At 47.5% G+C, this 19,753-nt stretch overlaps 1 protein-coding gene across 2 annotated transcripts in view; it reads left to right on the top strand.

Annotated features, from left to right (window-relative positions):
* The first annotated feature begins 543 nt into the window (after positions 1-543).
* Positions 544-19,753, top strand: part of NAA25 (N-alpha-acetyltransferase 25, NatB auxiliary subunit) — a 35,381-nt gene continuing 16,171 nt past the window's right edge. For both annotated transcript variants that reach the window (XM_063143810.1, XM_063143809.1), the window contains exons 1-11: positions 544-659; positions 7,456-7,541; positions 8,999-9,137; positions 10,248-10,366; positions 11,462-11,536; positions 12,631-12,738; positions 13,888-13,966; positions 15,187-15,298; positions 16,084-16,173; positions 17,989-18,158; positions 19,092-19,204. In XM_063143810.1, coding sequence (XP_062999880.1) covers positions 602-659; positions 7,456-7,541; positions 8,999-9,137; positions 10,248-10,366; positions 11,462-11,536; positions 12,631-12,738; positions 13,888-13,966; positions 15,187-15,298; positions 16,084-16,173; positions 17,989-18,158; positions 19,092-19,204 — 1,149 coding nt within the window. In that variant the 5' untranslated portion in view covers positions 544-601. The remainder of the gene's footprint in view (positions 660-7,455; positions 7,542-8,998; positions 9,138-10,247; positions 10,367-11,461; positions 11,537-12,630; positions 12,739-13,887; positions 13,967-15,186; positions 15,299-16,083; positions 16,174-17,988; positions 18,159-19,091; positions 19,205-19,753) is intronic.

Genomic DNA, 19,753 nt, shown 5'->3' with positions numbered 1-19,753 from the left:
TCTATCAGCCAGAACATCTATTATTATTATTGTTACTATTATTATTGCTGTTGCTCTATCAGCCAGAACATCTATTATTATTATTATTGTTGTTGTGACTATTATTACTGCTGTTGCTGTATCAGCCTGAACTCTCTCTTATCATCCTCATGACTACTAGTATTGACAGATCCCTGAGAGGAGTCTCTATGTTTTCTATGTCGTCGTTGTTACTACTGATCTACCAGCCCGAAGAAGGTCTCTTGTTGTTGTTGTTGTTGTTGTTGTTGTTGTGTTTACTCTGACGAAGAAGAGCTGCTGAGGCGGCGGCGGGGGGGGGGGGCTCGAGAGGCCTTTGCCGGCCTTCGGCGCCTGCGAGGCGCGTGAGGGGACGGGGCGAGTGGCGGGACGGCAGGCCGCGCCGTGCCGTCCCTCAGAGGCCGCCGGGAGGCGAGCGAGCGGCGCAGGTAGGCCTTCTTCCTCCGCCTGCCTGCCCCGCCTCGCCTCGCCTCGCTCCGCCCCGCGTGGCCCGGCCCCCTTTTCCCGCCCGCTGCCCGCCCAGGCAGGGCCGGCTGGCTGTGGCAGCGGCGGCGGCTGCGCGCGGCGGTTCTGCGCTCTCATCATGGCGGCGCGGGGCCATGTGCAAGACCCCAACGACCGGCGCCTCCGGCCCATCTACGGTACCGTCGCCCTCCGGACGCGCCCCCACCCCCCCTGCCCCGTGGCGCGCGCCCCCCCCCTCAGCGCGTCCCCGCCGCCTCCCCCCCCTCACCCCTGTCGGCGCGTGCGCGCGCTCCCGCCCTTCGCTTTCTCCCCCACCCCCCCCATCCCTGCCGCCCCCCATTGCTGGCTGCCCTTCACCCCTCAGCGGACCCCTTCCCGCCTTCCCCCCCCGCCTTTCCCTTCTTCTACCCCCTCCCCCGGTCAGGGAGTGGTGTTGGGGGGGGGTGTTACCTCATGAGCCCTAATTTGAGGGAGGGGGAGGAAGAAGAAGGCCAAACAGGCGCCCCATATATATCTTGACTGCGATATGGGGCTCGGGGAGGGGGGCAGAAAGAGGTTAAGGGGAAGGATGGAGGGCTATTAGGCACCCCATTCCCGACCTAGCCCCCCCCACATCCCAGTAAGAGGTCACCCCATACCCCCCACATCCCAGTAAGAGGTCACCCCATACCCCAGCCACATCCCAGTAAGAGGTCACCCCATACCCCAGCCACATCCCAGTAAGAGGTCACCCCATACCCCCCACATCCCAGTAAGAGGTCACCCCATACCCCCCCACATCCCAGTAAGAGGTCACCCCATACCCCCCCACATCCCAGTAAGAGGTCACCCCATACCCCCCACATCCCAGTAAGAGGTCACCCCATACCCCCCCACATCCCAGTAAGAGGTCACCCCATACCCAGTAAGAGGTCACCCCATACCCCCCCACATCCCAGTAAGAGGCCACCCCGTACCCAGTAAGAGGTCACCCCATACCTCAGTAAAGATACCCCCATATCTTTACTGAGATGTGGGGAGGGAGAATAAAGGCTAAAGCAGGCACCCCCATAGGTGCCCTTATTGGGGGGGAGATTAAGGGAGCCCCCCCATATCCATCCATATTGTGATATTGGAGGGGGGGTAAGTAAGAACTCTTTATGTGCCCTTTATTGCAACTTGAGGGTGGGGGGGGCAGATTCAGCAGGCACCCCTTATGATATTGGGGTGGGGGGAACTCAGCAGACACCCCCATATTCACCTTTATTTGTTTGGCAGGGCTGAATAGTAGAGAATGAACGACCTGAAAGTTTACTACACACAGTGCTATGGGGGGGGGGAGTGAGTGAGGAGGAAAAGGGGGCTGTTATGGGATTTCTCCCTAAACTTTACCGCCCCACAGCCGAAGCTCTCTGTGCAGTTTACAACAATTAAAAATAGTAAATATTAAAAGTATACAAAATTTAAAAACCATCAAAAACATAAAAAAGTATAAAAACAACAGTATCCATTTAAAAACAACAATTCCGGGGTCCATTAAAAACAAACTTAACGTTGTTAAATGCTGTTAAAATGTTAAACATTTATTACTTTTCTATACTGCCCAATAGCCGGAGCTCTCTGGGCGGTTCACAAAAATTAAAACCATTCAGAGTATAAAACAACAGTATAAAACCATGATATAAAATACAATATAAAAGCTCAACCAGATAAAAACAGCAGCGATGCAAAATTACAAATTACATCTTAAAGTATGTTTAGGTTAAGTCCCTAGGAAATACCTGGGATTGCAGTGGGGGAACGAGTCCTATTTCTGCAGTATATTTGGATTCCATAGCAGGAGGCTTAAGAACTTCTTTATATCTTGACCCTCCACTTCCCCAGGAGAAGGTGGTGGTTCGTGGGCCCTGTAGTTTCCCCCCCATACTCTCTATTCTGGACTGGAGGGGCGGAGGACCCAAGCCCTTATAAAATGGTTCAGTATGGTAGGTGAGGTGCTGGTTAAGTCTGCCTAGAGAGTGGGACTTCCACGTTCTTATCCTATAAAACAAAACACCTCTTAACTTTTCAGGTTTGGAAACTATGGAACTTTTTCTTTGGTGCGTAGAGGATAGGATGCACCCTATCCCTTACTGCTTAATCCCTGTCTCTTGTGTCCTGAGTGAATCCCATAATATTGTGGAATACAAGGGGCTGGAGTGAGGGCAGCCGAGTATGGCCTAGTAGGAATCCATTTTTAGCAGGCAGTCCCTGGGGCATGTGTTTTTAATCTGACAGGCGGTGCTGGGGTCCAGGGAATTTAGCCCTATATGCATCCTTATTGTGGAATTCCAGCAGTTGAGATAGTTAGGGAGAAAGCATGAACCATTTTTCTTACGTACAGATTTCCTAGTGCGGGGCAGTACATGAACTCAATGCAAGTAGGTTACCTACCTTATTATGCCTGGGGTATAAAGTTGTGTTTGTTTGGCTCGTTTGGTATGGGTTTGTGTGTCCCCTTTTTTTAGAACCGTGCACTGGGGAGGGTGGTGTTTGGTAGCTTTGAGATCATGGAGTAGCATAGGCAGGGAACTGCATGGAATGCAAGGTTCCTATAACGGTCCTTTTTGCAAAACGTTGGGGTCTCGCTCTTTCTTTCTCCCCCAGTGGTATTGTGCTTGCAAGAAGCAAGGAAAAATGGCATTCAAGTCTCTGGCCCTGTTGGGTACTTCTTTGCAAAGTGAAAGGATTGATATGTGTGGTTAAAAATCCCCAAAACAAATCTCTTCTATCAGGATAGTGGCTCAACCCGTTTTAAACCACGCTGTTCATATGTGTCCTGTAAGGCTCTTCCTTGCCAGAGTTGTGCTGCAAACTGGATCCAAATATTAATTGTTTCCTTGCTTCAGGGTATGCATATAGCGTATTCCTTTTGAATAGACTGTTACTTCATCGGTTCACTCCTGTGCTATGATACCTTTAGATTTCCCACATTTCAAATCACTGCATTTCCAAGTAATGCAGGAAAAAGCATTTGGGGAAACTCCTGTTTTATTAGGCAGTGACCACATTAATTTTGTACACCTCCCCACCCCCTTATACGAAGTGTCTGGGCACCTTCCTGCAGTTTAAGGAAACTACTTTGTGTTGCATGCTGTTATTTTGGTGGGGGGGGAGTCTTTTGCTTAGGAAAGCAGGGTGCTTTGATGCACATTTTTTGCAAGTGCTGGTAAAGTCAGAAAAAGTGTAGTATTTGCTATATGAAGGTCTTAAATGTTTAGCACTGAAGGAAGTTCAAGCTAAAGCAGAGCATTTCTCAACTTGCCAGTGTAAAATGCTTGTCAGGAGGCAAGTGCCTTTGTGCAGAACTAGTATTTTTCTGATGTGGAAGCTTTGTGGTTTAAGGTGCAGTTCTACAGACACAAATCTCCGAGCTTTTTCTGCACTTCAAATAAAGTCAAACGGAAGGTTTTGTGTGTGTATCTTGTATAGTCTGCCTGTTCTCTGTTCTCTTGGCATGGACTAGGCCAGAGCCTAATTCTGCTTAGTGTTAGAGCTGCCGTTGCTTTTGCAAAATAAAAATTCCTTGAGCATCAATTTGTACAGCCTGTTTCAGTGATGTGGACTAAAGTTATGTTTCTCCACCTCTTTTGAATGTATTGGAGAGATGAACAGTGTGTTTATGAAGGGACGTTGCATTTGAAAGCTAGGCTGGAAAAGACTGGGAGTTATTTAATCGATTGTTTTTAATAACCTGCTTTTACTGTCTTGAACTTCTCTATGTAGCTAGTGGAAATACTCATAAAAAGAAGTTGTGTGCATAAAATTGTTTTGATGGACAAATACTAAGGTCAAGCAGCAGCCCTAATAAATGTGTGGGCCTGGCAAAATCATGTTGGGCATATCAGAGCTGCTTACTCCGGAGCAATACCCTGAAGATAATAGGATTATTCTGAACTGGGTAGCTTGGATCATTAGGCTGGAAATCCTCCCATTGATTCCAATAGGAGAAGGTCAGGTTGGTTTACAATTTCTAGCTTTAAATTATTGAAAGTTGGACCATAGATTTTAGATACTTGTTTAATTATTACATTTTTATACTGCCCATAACCAAGGCTCTCTGGACAGTGCACAACTAACACCATAAAATACAAGTTATCAAAATTTAAAATGTTGAAAGTTTAAAAAGGCAATATAAAACCAGATAAGTTACAGTCCATCTGAGAATACCTTGAATCAAATGCTACTTTCATGGTGTAAAGATTCTCACGTCTTAGTTGCAAGGAGTAGTCAGTTTGTAATTAAACATGTAGTGAGGTGTGAGTTCTGTTAGTACATTGTATTGTCCTACTAGATAGATGTCCATCACCCTTCCTCAACCTGTTTGCCATCCAAATATGCTGGAATACAATTCCCCCCTACAACTATGAATTGGACACGTGCATGTTGTAGAGATACTGCATGTTCACTCTGGTGACAATTGCATTTTCCTGTGCAGCTAATGTAATGTTTGGGCAAGCTTTCCTTTCATCACATCTCAGCAACATTCAGCTTCTTATTTGATGACAGTTGAAAGAGTCCTTCCCACCAGTGCTTGTCTTTTATCTCAGTTTGTTAGATGTTGTACGGAAGCTTAATTAAGCTGCCTTAACTTCCTCCCCAAAATACTCCACCCCTTAGAACGATGCTTTAATATTCTGCATTTTACAGTAAATCATGCTGGTAGCTGAAATAATTATGCTGTGATAGAGGACTTTGGCAACATTTTAGGTTCCGGAGAAACTTGTTCGATGCATGATCTTCTGTTTCAGTTTTTGCGTTCAGTATGGCTCGCCACGTTTCCAGTTGCTCCAAAAAGTTTCCTTACTATCTGTCACAGCCTCATTAGGTGGTGGGAGCCTCCATGGTACAACAGTAAACTGATGCCAGATACAACAAGTTTAAGCAAGCTCTGTCTACCATGGGCCCCGAATGTTGTTCATGCTGTATGTGGGGATTGGAGCCAAGAATGAAAACCAGAGCACAAGGTATTAACTAGAAAGACTGAGCACCTGAGCAAAGACTGCTGCTCTGGCAGGACCCAAGCGGATGCAGGTAGCGGCTGTGATCCTACTGTGGACCCTCCAGAATGGTCTTTCTTCTGTCAGCTGCCCATCACCTAGTTTTATGTATTTATTTATTACGTTTTTATACCGCCCAATAGCCGAAGCTCTCTGGGCGGTTCACAAAAACTAAAACCATAATAAAATAACCAACAGTCTAAAAACACAAATACAAAATACAGTACAAAAAGCACAACCAGGATAAAACCATGCAGCAAAAATTGATAAAAGATTAAAATACAGAGTTAGAACAGTAAAATTTAAATTTAAGTTAAAATTAAGTGTTAAAATACTGAGAATAAAAAGGTCTTCAGCTGGCGATGAAAGGAGTACAGTGTAGGCGCCAGGCGGACCTCTCTGGGGAGCTCATTCCACAACCGGGGTGCCACAGCGGAGAAAAACCTCCTTCTAGTAGTCACCTGCCTCACTTCCTTTGGCAGGGGCTCACGGAGAAAGACCCCTGTGGATGATCTTAAGGTCCGGGCAGGTACATATGGGAGGAGGCGTTCCTTCAAAGAACCTGGCCCCAAGTCGTTTAGGGCTGTGAATACCAGCACTTTGAATCCGGCCTGGACCTGGACTGGCGTAATGTGGTCTCGCTGGCCAGGTTACACATCTACACACATGTACGTTTGCAGAGAAAAATTGCCTTAGCTTGATATTTTACTTACTCTTTAAAATAGAACCACTATTTGGATTATGTTCTTGCTTCCAGTGAATTGCTGGCCAAACTTCTGTGGATTGCTTGCTTGAGAGTTATTCATTACCATCTTGTTTTGTTCCTCTTTGGGTCACTCTTGAAATGTTTGCTTATGAATTTACACTGAAGTCTATTTTTGCACTCATGTTCCGAATATAGCCAGCGGATAGAGAGGGCTCCTCAGCCCTGGACTTGGACGTACCCAAGGCCAGAGGACTTCTCTATCCCAGTTCCCCATCCATAAAGGGGCAGTAATAGTGGCCTACCTCCCAAGGTAGTTGTGATAATGAACCAGATGAAGGTGGTAATTCCTTTTTGCTGCATGGACAGTTAACAGCAGTGCACAATCCCCTCTCCAGAATCCTTTCGTAGGTTTTCATAAGAATCTAAGAATTGCCTGGCTGGATCTGTTTAAGGGCCATCCAATCTAATGCTATGACTCCCAACAGTGACAATCTAAGATGCCGTGGGAAGCTCCTGTAATACCTTTGCCCTCTTGTTTGCCTCCAGCATCCAGAAATCAAGGGTACACTACTCCTCACCATGGAGGCTTGTCACAACTAATATTCATGGCTATTAGTATCTGCCTTTATTCCCAAATCTTCCTTTAAAAAACAGCAACATATAAGCTAATGGGCATTGCTGCATACTGTTTTAACAGCTTCCTGAACAACTACTTCCTTTTATTGGAGAACAAGTGTAGTACAGGATATAAAAGTAATATGTCCAGCAAATTTGATTGAGAAGGTACCCAGCTCCTAGTGCGGTTAAAGAGAGTTCTAGTCTTGTGCGATAAATAATATTCCCTGCTAATTCCCTTCAGAGTATTTATTACCTTATTTACCTCTTCCCTGAGCTCTTTATCCATCTATTTTGTTTATGTTTCCCCCTGTGCCTCACTTGGATTTTGCCAAGTGAGGCCCAGGGAAATCTCAGCTGTTATCTCTGATGACAGCTAGGAGATAACAGCAGGGATGCAGGAGACACCACCCGAGTCTTTTCGTACACCACACAAATTTGAGGACTTATCCCCGTGCGCCTTTCCTCATTGGGGAAAGCACGCCATGGGCCAAGGCGCCTTCCTCCTTTGGGCCTATAACTAATCACTATGTGAATATCGCTCTCTAAGAAGACTGGGCAATAGAAACCCTAGATTTCCAGTCTTCAGTGGTAACCTTTGAATGTTTTTCCTCCTCCTCTTTTTTTTTTTAGATTACCTTGATAATGGCAATAATAAGATGGCGATCCAGCAGGCAGACAAACTGCTGAAAAAACACAAAGATCTTCACTGTGCAAAGGTGAGCTCAGGGTTTACTTTATCTTGCCAAATTGTTTGTATCTTGAATCTTAAATAAGCAAAGACAGACTCAGCTCTTTGGACTGGGCTGGAACATCTATCAGAAGCTTTATCCTCTTGGCTGCTATTTTCCAGAAGAGAGGTTTTTTTCTGCTACTCTTACCCCCTGCTTTCTGGGAACGGGGAGGGATGGGAGCATGTTTGTGTTTTGAAACATCCCTTGATTTCTTTCTCTTTAGCCTAACCTTTTGTTACTAAAAGCTTTCTGTCCTCCAAACACCCAATCATGTGCTTAACCTTTGTTGATGTTGTCCGAGCCCGGGTGATACGGCTTGTTGGAGGGAGAAACAACCCTCAGATAACCCACGGGTGATGTTGGTGATTGTGCGAACTGGGCTAACGTCCAGTGAGATCTGCCTGTTAGAACATAGAGGTTTTTATAAATTCATTTGAAGCCTCTTTGAGTGCCACTTTTGGTAGAAAGGTGGGGCGCAAGTCAAAAATAATAATTTAAAAAATGTCCCCAGGTGACACAGGAAGTTGCCTTATATAGAGCCAAGCTATTGGTCCACCTACTGAGGAGCCTTATGACAAAGGTGAAAGAAGAAAGTGCAAAAGCCGGGTTGCAGTTAAACCTCTAAAAAACCAAGATTATGGCAACCAGCTTGATTGATAACTGGCAAATAGAGGGAGAAAACGTGGAGGCAGTGACAGACTTTGTATTTCTGGGCGCAAAGATGACTGCAGACACTGACTGCAGCCAGGAAATCAGAAGACGTGTACTTCTTGGGAGGAGAGCAATGGCAAATCTTGATAAAATAGTGAAGAGCAGAAACACCACACTGACAACAAAGGTCCGCATAGTTAAAGCAATGGTATTCCCCGTAGTAACCTATGGCTGCGAGAGCTGGAGCATAAGGAAGGCTGAGCGAAGGAAGATAGATGCTTTTGAACTGGGGTGTTGGAGGAAAATTCTGAGAGTGCCGTGGACTGCAAGAAGATCCAACCAGTCCATACTCCAGGAAATAAAGCCAGACTGCTCACTTGAGGGAATGGTATTAAAGGCACAACTGAAGTACTTTGGCCACATAATGAGAAGACGGGATCCCCTGGAGAAGAGGCTGATGCTAGGGAAAGTGGAAAGCAAAAGGAAGAGGGGCCGACCAAGGGCAAGATGGGTGGATGATATTCTGGAGGTGACAGACTTGACCTTGGGGAAGCTGGGGGTGGCGACAGCCGACAGAAAGCTCTGGCGTGGGCTGGTCCATGAAGCAACGCCAGGGACTGAATCTGTGTCTTCTGCATGCAAAGTATTGGCTCTGCCATGGAACTTCAACCATTCCCTGTGGCATATGATCACCATTGGATGGACCTCTGGGTTCTTTTTCTCTGCAATGCTTCCTTTTCATAACTGTTGAGAAATCCCTGATAAAAGCTGTGTCTTTGATCCACACGCAGGTTTTGAAAGCAATCGGCCTGCAGAGAACTGGGAAGCAAGACGAAGCGTTCATTTTGGCACAAGAAGTAGCAGCCCTCGAACCTACGGATGATAATTCCTTGCAAGCTCTGACTATCTTATACCGGGAAATGCATCGGCGTGAGTATTCTGGCGATCTTTCCTCCTCCATATTTCTGATAGATTTGACTGGGCATGGGTCCGCTGAAGATGATTTATCTGGAAAATGGGTTTAAAAACGCACTGCTAGTGACTTGTTATAATGGTCCCAATTCGAAGGCAGTAGTGTGATACCAACCCGCACAATATGGATGCCGTGGGAAACTGGAGAGGTGATAGGTTAAATAATGTTATGCTACAGGCATTGCAGAGTGTTCAATGCTGGGTTGTAGGATTTAGGAGGAGGAGAGGCAGGACTTAGGAGGAGGAAGGACAGGTAGTGTTGGCAACCAATTTGGATGGCTTTAAAAGGGGGTTGGATAAATTCCTGGAGGAGGAGGCTGTCAAGGGCTACTAGCCCTGATGGTTGTGTGCTACCTCCAGTATCTGAGGCAGTAAGCCTGTGTGCACCAGTTGCTGGGGAACAGGGGTGAGAGGGTGCTGTTGCACCATGTCCTGCTTTGTTGGTTCCTGGTCAACAGCTGCTTGGCCACTGTGTCAACAGAGTGCTGGACTAGATGGGCCCTCGGTCTGATCCAGCATCAGGGCACTTCTTACGTTCCTGGAGGAGAAGGCTATCAAGGGCTGCTAGTTCTGATTGCCATCTGCTACCTCCAGGAGCAGAGGCAATATGCCTCTGTGCACCAGATAAGACCATCACCTGCCATCACCTACCTAGGGAGGTTGTGGGCTCTCCCACACTCGAGGCCTTCAAGAGGCAGCTGGACAAGCATCTGTCAGGTGTGCTTTAGGGTGGATTCCTGCTTTGAGCAGGCGGTTGGACTCGATGGCCTTGTAGGCCCCTTCCAACTCTGCTATTCTATGATTCTATGATCTTCATTTCTTAAGCATGTCTCTGAGCCCCATGTGTGGCCCAGAGGCGTTCATGGCGAAAGAAGATGGGAGCAGCTAGACTCTCACTTGGCTTTGAAGCTATTCCATCTGCCGGTAATTTAAAAAGAAAAAAAGTTAGAGGAGCAGGACAAAGAAAAGGTGTCCCAGGGCGCACTGCTGCCAACGGTCCTGGTGTTGCCCACCCCTGCTGTAAACCCTAACCCGCATTTATACCTGTTTCTTAAATGTCTGATCTAGCGGAGCTGGTCACAAAACTCTACGAGGCAGCTGTGAAGAAAGTCCCTAGCAGTGAAGAGTATCACTCCCATCTCTTCATGGCCTATGCCAGAGTCGGGGAATATAAGAAGATGCAACAGGTAAATTGCCTGGATTGGAGCTGGGTCCATTTAGATTGAGAATGACCATGCCTTTCTAACCCACCCACCAAACAGTCTAGTAGGTGCTAAAACAGTCTAATAATGTCATTAAGCTTCCCTTATGCATAATATGCAAATCAGCTAATGAGCAATTGTTAAAGTCTTTTAAAAGGAGTAGTGGGTTTGTTTCACCACCCAGGAAACATGTTTTTAAGCGTTGAAAAATTACTTGCTCTGTTTTTTAAGATATTTATTTTTATTATTGTTAGAAGTTTTTTATTTATTTTTAACAGCACCTACACAGACATCACATATAATACATGCAAACAAAGGTATACATAAAACAACTACAATTACACTAAAAACATTTAAGGATAAAGTTAAAGTACATTTTTTAGCCCTCTTCATGCCAAAAATGCCCACTAATTTCTTAATTACCATTTATATATCAATCAAATTCAGTTATTTCTTATAATTTATCTGAGTCTCCTACATTGGATTCACAGAGTTGTCCTTCATTTTTTAAGATATTTATGAACTGAAATGGTTTTAAATTCTTTACATCTAAAGGTCTGCCAGATCTCAGCCTACCTTCTGCCTTCGCCTGAGTTACGTTACCCAAGGATGCAAAGGGATTATTGATTGTTATTATTAGCTGTCTTCTGAATAGCTTCCTTTTTTTAAAAAAAAACAAGGGAGTTGAACACACTCCTGGAGTCTCCTACTTTCCAGTACAGTTCAATTGGTCCTCCCTGTTTCCAGCTGGATGTGGCCAATTTAGGCAGCAGCTGGTGCCAGGCGAAAGGGGCGTGGTTCACAGAGATGCAGGCGGGTCGAGGGTTCCCTCCTGCCTGCATTGTGATCTCTCTACTCCTATTGACAAAAGAAGTGAGGCCTGCTGTGTCTCTACATCTCCTTTTTCTTTCCTCTCTGTGTGTCACTTCAAAAGGTTTGTAGATCAGGGGCTTTTCCTGCAGGTCACCCGTGTGCCAGGATGTTCCTATCATCTTACAAGTCTTTTTGGGGGGGCTGTGAATTAATCTAATGAAACTGAAGCATTGGGGGAATGTTTATTTACACCACCTTCTTTTCCAGGCTGGAATGGCTCTTTATAAGATCGTCCCCAAAAACCCATACTATTTTTGGTCTGTGATGAGCTTAATTATGCAGGTGGGTGCAGCACGTCAAGAGAGATGACGTTTCCTTTGAAATTATTCTCCACTCTGTTTGTTTGTTTGTTTTAAGGTTACGAAAGTCCTGTCACCTTCACAGACAGACTGGCTGTGAGTTGCCGGTGCAGAATGTCCTATTGTAGGACAGCCTTCTCTGACCTAGTGCTTTCCAGACGTGTTGGACTGAATCTCACATCTGTCCCAGGCAGGATGGTCATTCGCCATGCTGGCTGGGAATGATGGGAGTTGTAATCAAATATTTCAGGAGAGTACCAGCTTGGGGAAAGCTGTCGTAGACTTGCTGGGGCACGTCTGCCATCTCTCTCTCTACAGGAAATTCCAGGGGCCTTATCCAGACACCCTTGAGTACTCCCTCGCATCACAGACAGGCCATTCTCCCACCCTAAAGATAATTCTCATTCTATCCAATACCTTATCCAGCGCTATGAGATGGGTGGAGATAGGAGCTCACTGTTTGCTTCTCCACCTCGCTTCAACTTATAATTGCTCCCTTAAGGGCACAATCCTATGCATGTTTTTGACAGAAGAAAGTCCTACGAATCCCAGTATTCCTCTGCCAGCCAGCCAAGTTGTTGCCTGGGATTAACTGATTGTGGAACCCTGGACGTCTGTCTGGCAGGAAACATGATTAAACTATAATTAAAGTAAGAGGGGGAAATCCTCTTTCAGTCTGAGGATGGAATTCCATTTCAGAGCAGCTCCTGAGGTGGGTGGGGACGACGACGACGGACATGCTAGTGGTGGGCGGAGCAAAAGGGGCGGAGCTAACTAGGCCAGCATATTCCACCTTAAAACTGTTACTGCCAGTAACTAAGCCTCATTTCCACCTTTTAGAATTGGAGGGGGGACTGTACAAAAGCTGAGAAACCACCGAATGATGTGTTTCCGAGGGGAGGGGGAAAGGGATGTGGCCTCCCAGGGGACCCCGGGAAACTGGATTTGCACCCCTAAATTAAAGGCAGTTGGGTAGGAGAGCTGGGAAAGCGTTTCTGCCAGGGGGTTCTGTGCTGGGTGGCCCAGTGGCTGATTCCGTATATGGCATCTTCATATGATCATCTTCTTCTCTTCCAGTCTATATCTGAGCAGGATGAAAAGCTCTCCAAAACCATGTTTTTACCCCTAGCTGAAAGGATGGTAGAAAAAATGGTGAAGGAAGACAAAATCGAAGCTGAAGCAGAAGTAAGATTTTCTTTTGAAGCCATGTATTTCAGCTCATGCTTGATTACGACACATAAACGGATTCAGATGACGCTGTCGCTACTTTGAATAGCTCCTTCTGCATGTCGTGGAAAAGCTGGTGTTGAGGTCTGGGTTAGAGCAGGTGCCTAGCTGAGAGAGGCTGGAAGTCTCTAGGAGCAGTAAAGCAGGAACTGGAGCCTGCCCTAGATCCACATCCACGCTTCACCTCCAAATGTGTGTGAGAGAATTCCCCCTTGTTTTAGTTACTCCCCTGGCTTGGCTTCCTAGGATAAAATCTGGGTTTCCTTAAGGGAGTAAAAGTGCTAGTGATGATGTTGATGATGATGAAGATGATGATGATGATGATGATGATGTGTATCCCGCCTTTTGCCCAATACCGGGCCTCAGAATAGCAGAAGAGGATCCAAGGGACATATAATTGCCTCAAATGTGTTGGCCTTTGATTCAGAAGTCTGCTTCTCTGTTCCTGCAAACCCCAGAAAAAGGTGCTTTTTGATCCAGTTGGAGCCTCAGCTACATCATAGCCCTGTGCATATCTACTCAGAAGTAAAGTCTCACTGAGTTCAATGGGACTTTGTTACCGGTGCACATAGGATAGCAGACTAAGCGGCTTTTCTTTTGACAAGAACGGCCCCAAAGTCGGAAATGATCAGGCAGAACTTTTGGTTTGCGTGTTCGTTTTTTGTTTGCTTTTTAATTCCTAGGATTTGCCCTGCGTTTTCCAGTTCTCCCTGCTCCCCCACCCCCCTCTGTATTTGGACCATCATTTTCCAGAGCGCCTCTGGTATGGAACAAGGAGCCATTTCAACCACAAGCAGCTTGAAGAAGCTGGAAAATTGGAGATTCAAAAGGCAGAGAGGTGGGGTGGCAAAGGAGAGCTGTACCCGACCAGGCGTGTCAAAAGTTAGCAATGCAGAGCAATTGCACACTAATAGCTCAGCAAGGAATAGAAGAGTAGCAATGAAGATACACGTCTGTATTTCCCCAAATCCAGCAACAAGCGTCAAAAACGTCTCGCTCCCTTTGAATCCTCTCTTTCGGAAGACAATTGCACAGCCTGCTCCTCAACGTTGTGCATCCCGCTGACTCTTAATTTCACTTGTATCCCATTCCCTTCGCCTTCTACAGGTTGAACTTTACTACATGATTCTGGAACGCTTGGAGAAATACCAGGAAGCTCTGGATGTTGTAAGAGGAAAATTAGGGGGTAAGCAATCTGTCTTTCAAATTAGGCAAATAGCTAAAAATGGAACCTTGTGTTCAAAGGCACTGTGCCTTTGAATGCCAGTTTGGGGTGGGGAGTAGAAACAGGAATTGGCAGTCTCCTTCGCACTCCAGCGTGGGTAAGCATCAATGATTTTTAGAACAGCTTCTTAAATTAAAAAAAATCAGTTGTATGAAGTGCCCCTTAAAAATAACCTGGTTTAAAATATCTGAATGTAATATGAATATTAAAGTCTCCAATCATAAACTGATTCTATGTCCCTCCATTAAATACATTGAGTACATCCAGGTGTCACTTTAAGCCAGGTTTCCTGGCTTTAATAACCCATGATATGAACAAGCAGGGTCCAGGTGCCTGCAGCCCGTTCACTCCTCCCTTCACGTGAACAAGTAAACAAGGCAGGATTTGTAAGCCAACAACAAGCCCTGGTTTAAAGCTGGCTTGTTTGAGTATGCTTAACTCTAATCCCAAGCTCTTCCTTTGTGGTTTGTTTCCCCACTCGCAAAGGCAGGAGTGAAGTGGAAGCTTTAACTTAGTGGCCACATTCGAATGTCATTTTTAGCCAGGAATCCTGGCTTCAGAAATTGAAGTTGGGAGGTAGGATATAGGCATCTTTGGATGGATGGATGGATGGATGGATGGATAGATGAATGGTTACCATGAAGCGTATCAATCATGGGCCTGTGCGAATTAAGGAAGGAGGAGTTTGCTTCTGGCCAGCATCACTCCCCTCCTCACTGTTGGGGGCTTTGCTGAGGCAGGAGCAAGGAGTGACCCTGCCATGGCCCCCATAAAGTTCCCTGCCGTATCAAATGCAGAGCTCCCCTCCGGCTCCCTGTGCAGTTGGTTCCAGCTGCGTCATGTTAAAATGATGTGATCTGTTCCGCGAAGATTAACTTGCCCTGTGTCACCTGGCAGACCCTGTTTATTTATTTATTGCATTTCTGTACGGCCCAACAGCCGACGCTCTAGCCTATCCTCAGAGCACTGCTGCTTGTGCATCTCTGAGTTTCCCGCCCCAGTCATTCTGCATCTGTGGGTCAGGTACCACAAACTTGCAGGCAGGCCCACTGACGTTTTTTTCACTATCCTGTCCGTGGCCTAATCGGGGTAGGCGAGGAGTGGAACGGACTGCTTTTGTGTTTGTGGCTGAAAAGGGCCAGGGCTGATTGTGTGAATTTGCGACTCTTTGTTCAACTTAGAGAAGTTAACCAGTGAGCTCCAGAGCAGAGAGAACAAGTGCATGGAGATGTACAAAAAGCTGAGCAAGTGGCCGGAATGCAGCGCTCTCTCGAGGAAGCTTCTCCTGAAGAAGTGAGTGAGAGTTTGGGTTGTTTGTCCCCCGCCACAGCGCTGAGGCGAAAGGACCAGGCTCCTCCCTTGCCAGGGGGGCGAGGGCTGGGGGCTGGGTGTTCAATCCTGCCCTCACGTTCCCAAGGCAAATCAGCAAGTTGCGTGGCAGTCCCGGGGGAATCTTTTCTCCTTGTTCCTACCTTGTGCCTAAACCTGTTACTTGTCTTCTTTTTCTTCCACGGTGCCTGCCGCCCATGGGCGGGTGGGGATGCCTGTCTTATGGAATAGGATTGTTTAAGGCGAAGGTAGTCAGCAGGGCACCCACAGGCATTCAGACACCCTTTATGCCCACGGAGACACCCGACGACTCCTCCCTGTTTGTCTTATAAAAATATTCTGCCCAGCCCACCACTGGCATGCAGCTCCCAAGAGCTGCTCTGAGACTGAATTCAACCTGAAAGGAGTTCCCTGACCCCGATTTACAATTGACACAAGGCTGTTTTAATCTCTCCCACTAACTTAATCCTCCTGAAGCCTTCCCCTGCCTGGTCGCCCCCCCCCCCCCCGGGCAATTTGGGACTTGAGCTCCCATTAGCCCTGGCCAGCATGGCCAGGGCTCAGGAATGCTGGGAATTTTAGTCCAAAACACTCGGAGGGTATTCTGTTGGGGGAAGGCTGTCCTAGTGAATATCAGGGCACTTCCCCAACAAGTCCGGAAATGTTACCCTCCCTAACACTCATGAGAAAGGAATGAGATGGTTTTTATGCTGTGCTCAGTTCTTCTACTTGCCTCTCTTCTGTTTCAGCCCAGATGACTGGCAGTTCTATATGATCTACTTCGATTCCATCTTCCAGCTGATCGACACAGCCTGGACCCCTCCAGCGGAAGGAGAGCAGTGAGTGACTTGACTAGCTTTTGCGAGTCTTTGCCAGTCTTGGAATGGGGAGCCTGCAAAAGCCGCGGGGAATCTGTGGCTCGTTTCCACAATACACCTGGCGGTACCTTGCTCCCAAAGATGGCACTGGCTCACGTCCACATCCAGGCCCTGAGCCGCCTTGAAAAGAGGGGCAGAGAGAAGCTGACGGATGCCCAGAGCAGTCTCCTCACATGAAGTTCCACACTTAAAAATGGATACGTTTGCTCTCCTCTCTAACACTCTGGCGGGGAGGGGGATAGACCTGAGCAGGTCCTCTCCTGGGGCAGCGTGACAAGAGACATCCTAGGTAGCACCTTCCCTTCCCTCTGGTCGAAAAATAGATCCACCTCTATTCTTAGGTTTGGCTGACTGCTGAAAAGTGGTTTTCAGATGTATGCTGTCTGTTTTACGTTTTTATGGTTTTAAATTCTGTACATCAATTTTTAATGTTATAAATTTTTTGTAAATTGCCCAGAGAGCTTCGGCTATGGGGCGGTATATAATAATAATAATAATAATGATAATGATAATGATAATGATAATAATAATGAAAAATACCACCACCACCCTGAAAGGCCAATGTTAAGAGCCAGTGTGGCGTAGTGGTTAGAGTGTTGGACTGGGAGTTGGGAGATCCAGGTTCTAGGCCCCACTTGGCCATGGAAACCCCCTGGGTGACTTTGGGCCAGTCACGGACACTCTCAGCCCAGCCTCCCTCAAAGGGTTGTTGTTGTGAGGTCAGAAATGGAGAGGAGGAGGATTATGTACGCCACCTTGGGTTCCTTGGAGGAAAAAAGGCGGGATATAAATGTAATACGTAGATAAATATTGGTTCAGTCCATAGGCCCCCACGAGCCAAGGAGAACCTTCAAAGCCTTCTGGTAATGCACTTCCTTCCACGCTCACCAGGAAGTTGGCCCCGGGCTCTTAAAATGCTGGTGTGTGTCGCAGCAGCCGCCACCTTTCACAGATGGAGTTGGAAGGAAGACCATCGTCTCCTTTCTACTTGCCTCAGTTGCCTACTCCAGCTGTCTCTTGGCTCGTGAGTAGGAGCAGATAGCTGGGGGTGGGGGGTGGGCAAGGGGAAATAAGGAGAGGCCTTTGCCCATGTCCTTCTTGCTCTTCTGCCTGGGAAGAAGGCTAAAGAGCTCTTGGCTTCTGCAGGAGCAAGGAGTTAAGGTATAGAATTAGGGCTCTCCTGGAGGACAGGAAGCTGTTGGGGACTGTATGGATCCCTGGAGCACCAGTTTCCTGCCCCATCCTACCCTCATATTGATTACTTATTTATTTGATACATTTACCTCCCACCTTTTCCTCCCATGTGCCCACAGCAACGTACACGATCCTCTTCCTCCTCCTCTCCATTTCATCCTCACAGCAACCCTGTGAGGCGGGTTAGTCTGAGAGCCAGTGTTGGGCCCAAAGTAAGCTCCATGGCGGAGTGGGGTCTTGAACCCAGGTCTCATCAGTCCCAGGTCAACATGCTCTCCGCTGGCTCATTACCTACGTAACGCATACGTAACGAACTGAACCGGTGGGCAGTCCAGTTCTTGGGTCACAGAGGGTTTGAGCCATGTTGAGTCATAGCAACCTGCCCCAGCCAGGTGCCTTCCAGATGCGTTGGGCTACGATTCCCGCTGGCTGGGGCCTGCTGGGAGTCGTAGTCCAACGCATCTGGAGGTCACCAGGTGGGGGGGGGGAGGCCGAGTTAGCGGATAGCCATGCAGCGTGTCGGCTCTTGACCGCAACGGCCGCACGGAGGTGCTGGAACTCACGGCTCCTCCTCGCCCGCAGCTCTCTGGAAGGCGAAGTGCATCACAGCGCCGAGCAAGCCGTGTCTTTCGTCGAGCAGAGGGTCACGCAGGAGGCTGACCGCGCCCGCCCCCTCCGGGGACCGTACCTGGCTCAGATGGAGCTCATCCGGCGCTTGCGGTGCAGAGGCTGCAGCGGAGAACACAAGCTGGGTAAGGGCCGTTAATAGGCTGCCAAACGGAGCCTCGCGAGAGAGGGCCCCCGAACTCCCTCCTGGGAGCGCAGCAGCTGATGCAAACCGTGCACAAGAATTGCAGACACCCACCCGTGCTTTGGGGAGAGGATTGTTTGTGTTCTGTTTGGGTCCTTGGTGCAAAGAGGCAGCTCGCGGGTGGTAAATATTTGGACGTCTTGGCTGGCAGGGTGGAGCCTCGTGATCTTGTGCAGTATCAGGAACCAGCGTTTTAATTTCATACCGGCCGGCGTGGGGTTCAACTGTGGCTCTTGAAGTTGCCCCCTTCCTATGAGAGAGGCAAAATTCCACTCTCGACGCCCGCCAGCCCCAACGATATTTGAAGGGCCGCAGGTTCCCCGCCCCTGATCCGAGGTCTCCGTTTAATGATGGAGTCACGGCAGTGAATAAAGTGAACTCAGGAATGAAATCCACAGTGAATCAGGCCTGGCCATTCTCCTTCATGTGATATGGTGACCGACACTACTGTGTGCTTTTGCTAAAGAGGGTTAGATGACCCCTTTGTCTGCCCCATAGAATATAACTTGAGACAGAGACCGTGACGTTCTGGGGACATTATGATTTACGTTACCTCCCATCACAACCACAGAACTTAGTAAGTTCTCGTGTGTTGTGACGGGAAGTAACATAAATCATAATGTCCCCAAAACGTCACGGTCTCTGTTGTATGTTGGATTATGCCATCTGTCTGCCTATGGGACCCAACTTGCTTTACAAACCCGGCTTTCTCATGATAGTCCTGAATTATTATTTTTAAGTACACCAGGGAGTCATTCCAGTTCAGTCATGTAAGCTAAGATATAGATAATCTCAGTTCCCTTCGCTTACCCATTTTACTGCACAAAGAAGCACCTGAAAGCACACCTTTACTCGCTCACCTTTCATTTGTTAGGCGATCCAGAAGAACTGATGTTCCAGTATTTCAAACGGTTTGGGGATAAACCCTGCTGCTTCACTGATCTCAAGGTGTTTGTTGACCTTCTCCCCTCAAGCCAGTATACAAAGGTAAGTCCTGTGGCCACTTGAGTCCGTCAAATGACTGCTGAGTGTTTCTTTCTTTTTCCTTTCTCTCTCTGCTCTATTTGTCCCAATGACTGAGAGGTCAAAGAAGGTAAAACTCATTTGTGGAGCCACTTTGAAGTGTACACGATTTTATTTATTTTATTTATTTATTTATCATACTTATACCCCGCTCCTCAGCCAGAAAAGGCTCTCGGAGCGGCTTACACTTAGCAAAAAAGACAGTCCCTGCCCTCAGGCTTACAGTCTAATAAAGACATGACACACAAGGAAAAGGAGTCAAGGAGGGAGGGAGGGAGGGAGGAGAGAGAAAGCGAGAAAGGAAGAGAGAGAGAGGGAGAGAGAGAGAGTCCAGCAGGAGCAGGCCCCGATGTTACTTCTGCCTGCTCCTGTCCCCTCGGTCCTTCTTCTTCCCCACAGGGCCAAGATGGCAGTTTGCCCTGGGGGGCGGGAAGAGTCCAGCAGGAGCAGGCCCCGATGTTACTTCTGCCTGCTCCTGTCCCCTCGGTCCTTCCTCTTCCCCACAGGGCCAAG

Source organism: Elgaria multicarinata, chromosome 18, assembly GCF_023053635.1.
Source record: "Elgaria multicarinata webbii isolate HBS135686 ecotype San Diego chromosome 18, rElgMul1.1.pri, whole genome shotgun sequence".
Lineage (NCBI taxonomy): Eukaryota > Metazoa > Chordata > Lepidosauria > Squamata > Anguidae > Elgaria > Elgaria multicarinata.
The sequence above is the reverse complement of the archived record's forward strand: the minus strand, read 5'-3'. Positions and strand labels throughout refer to the sequence as shown.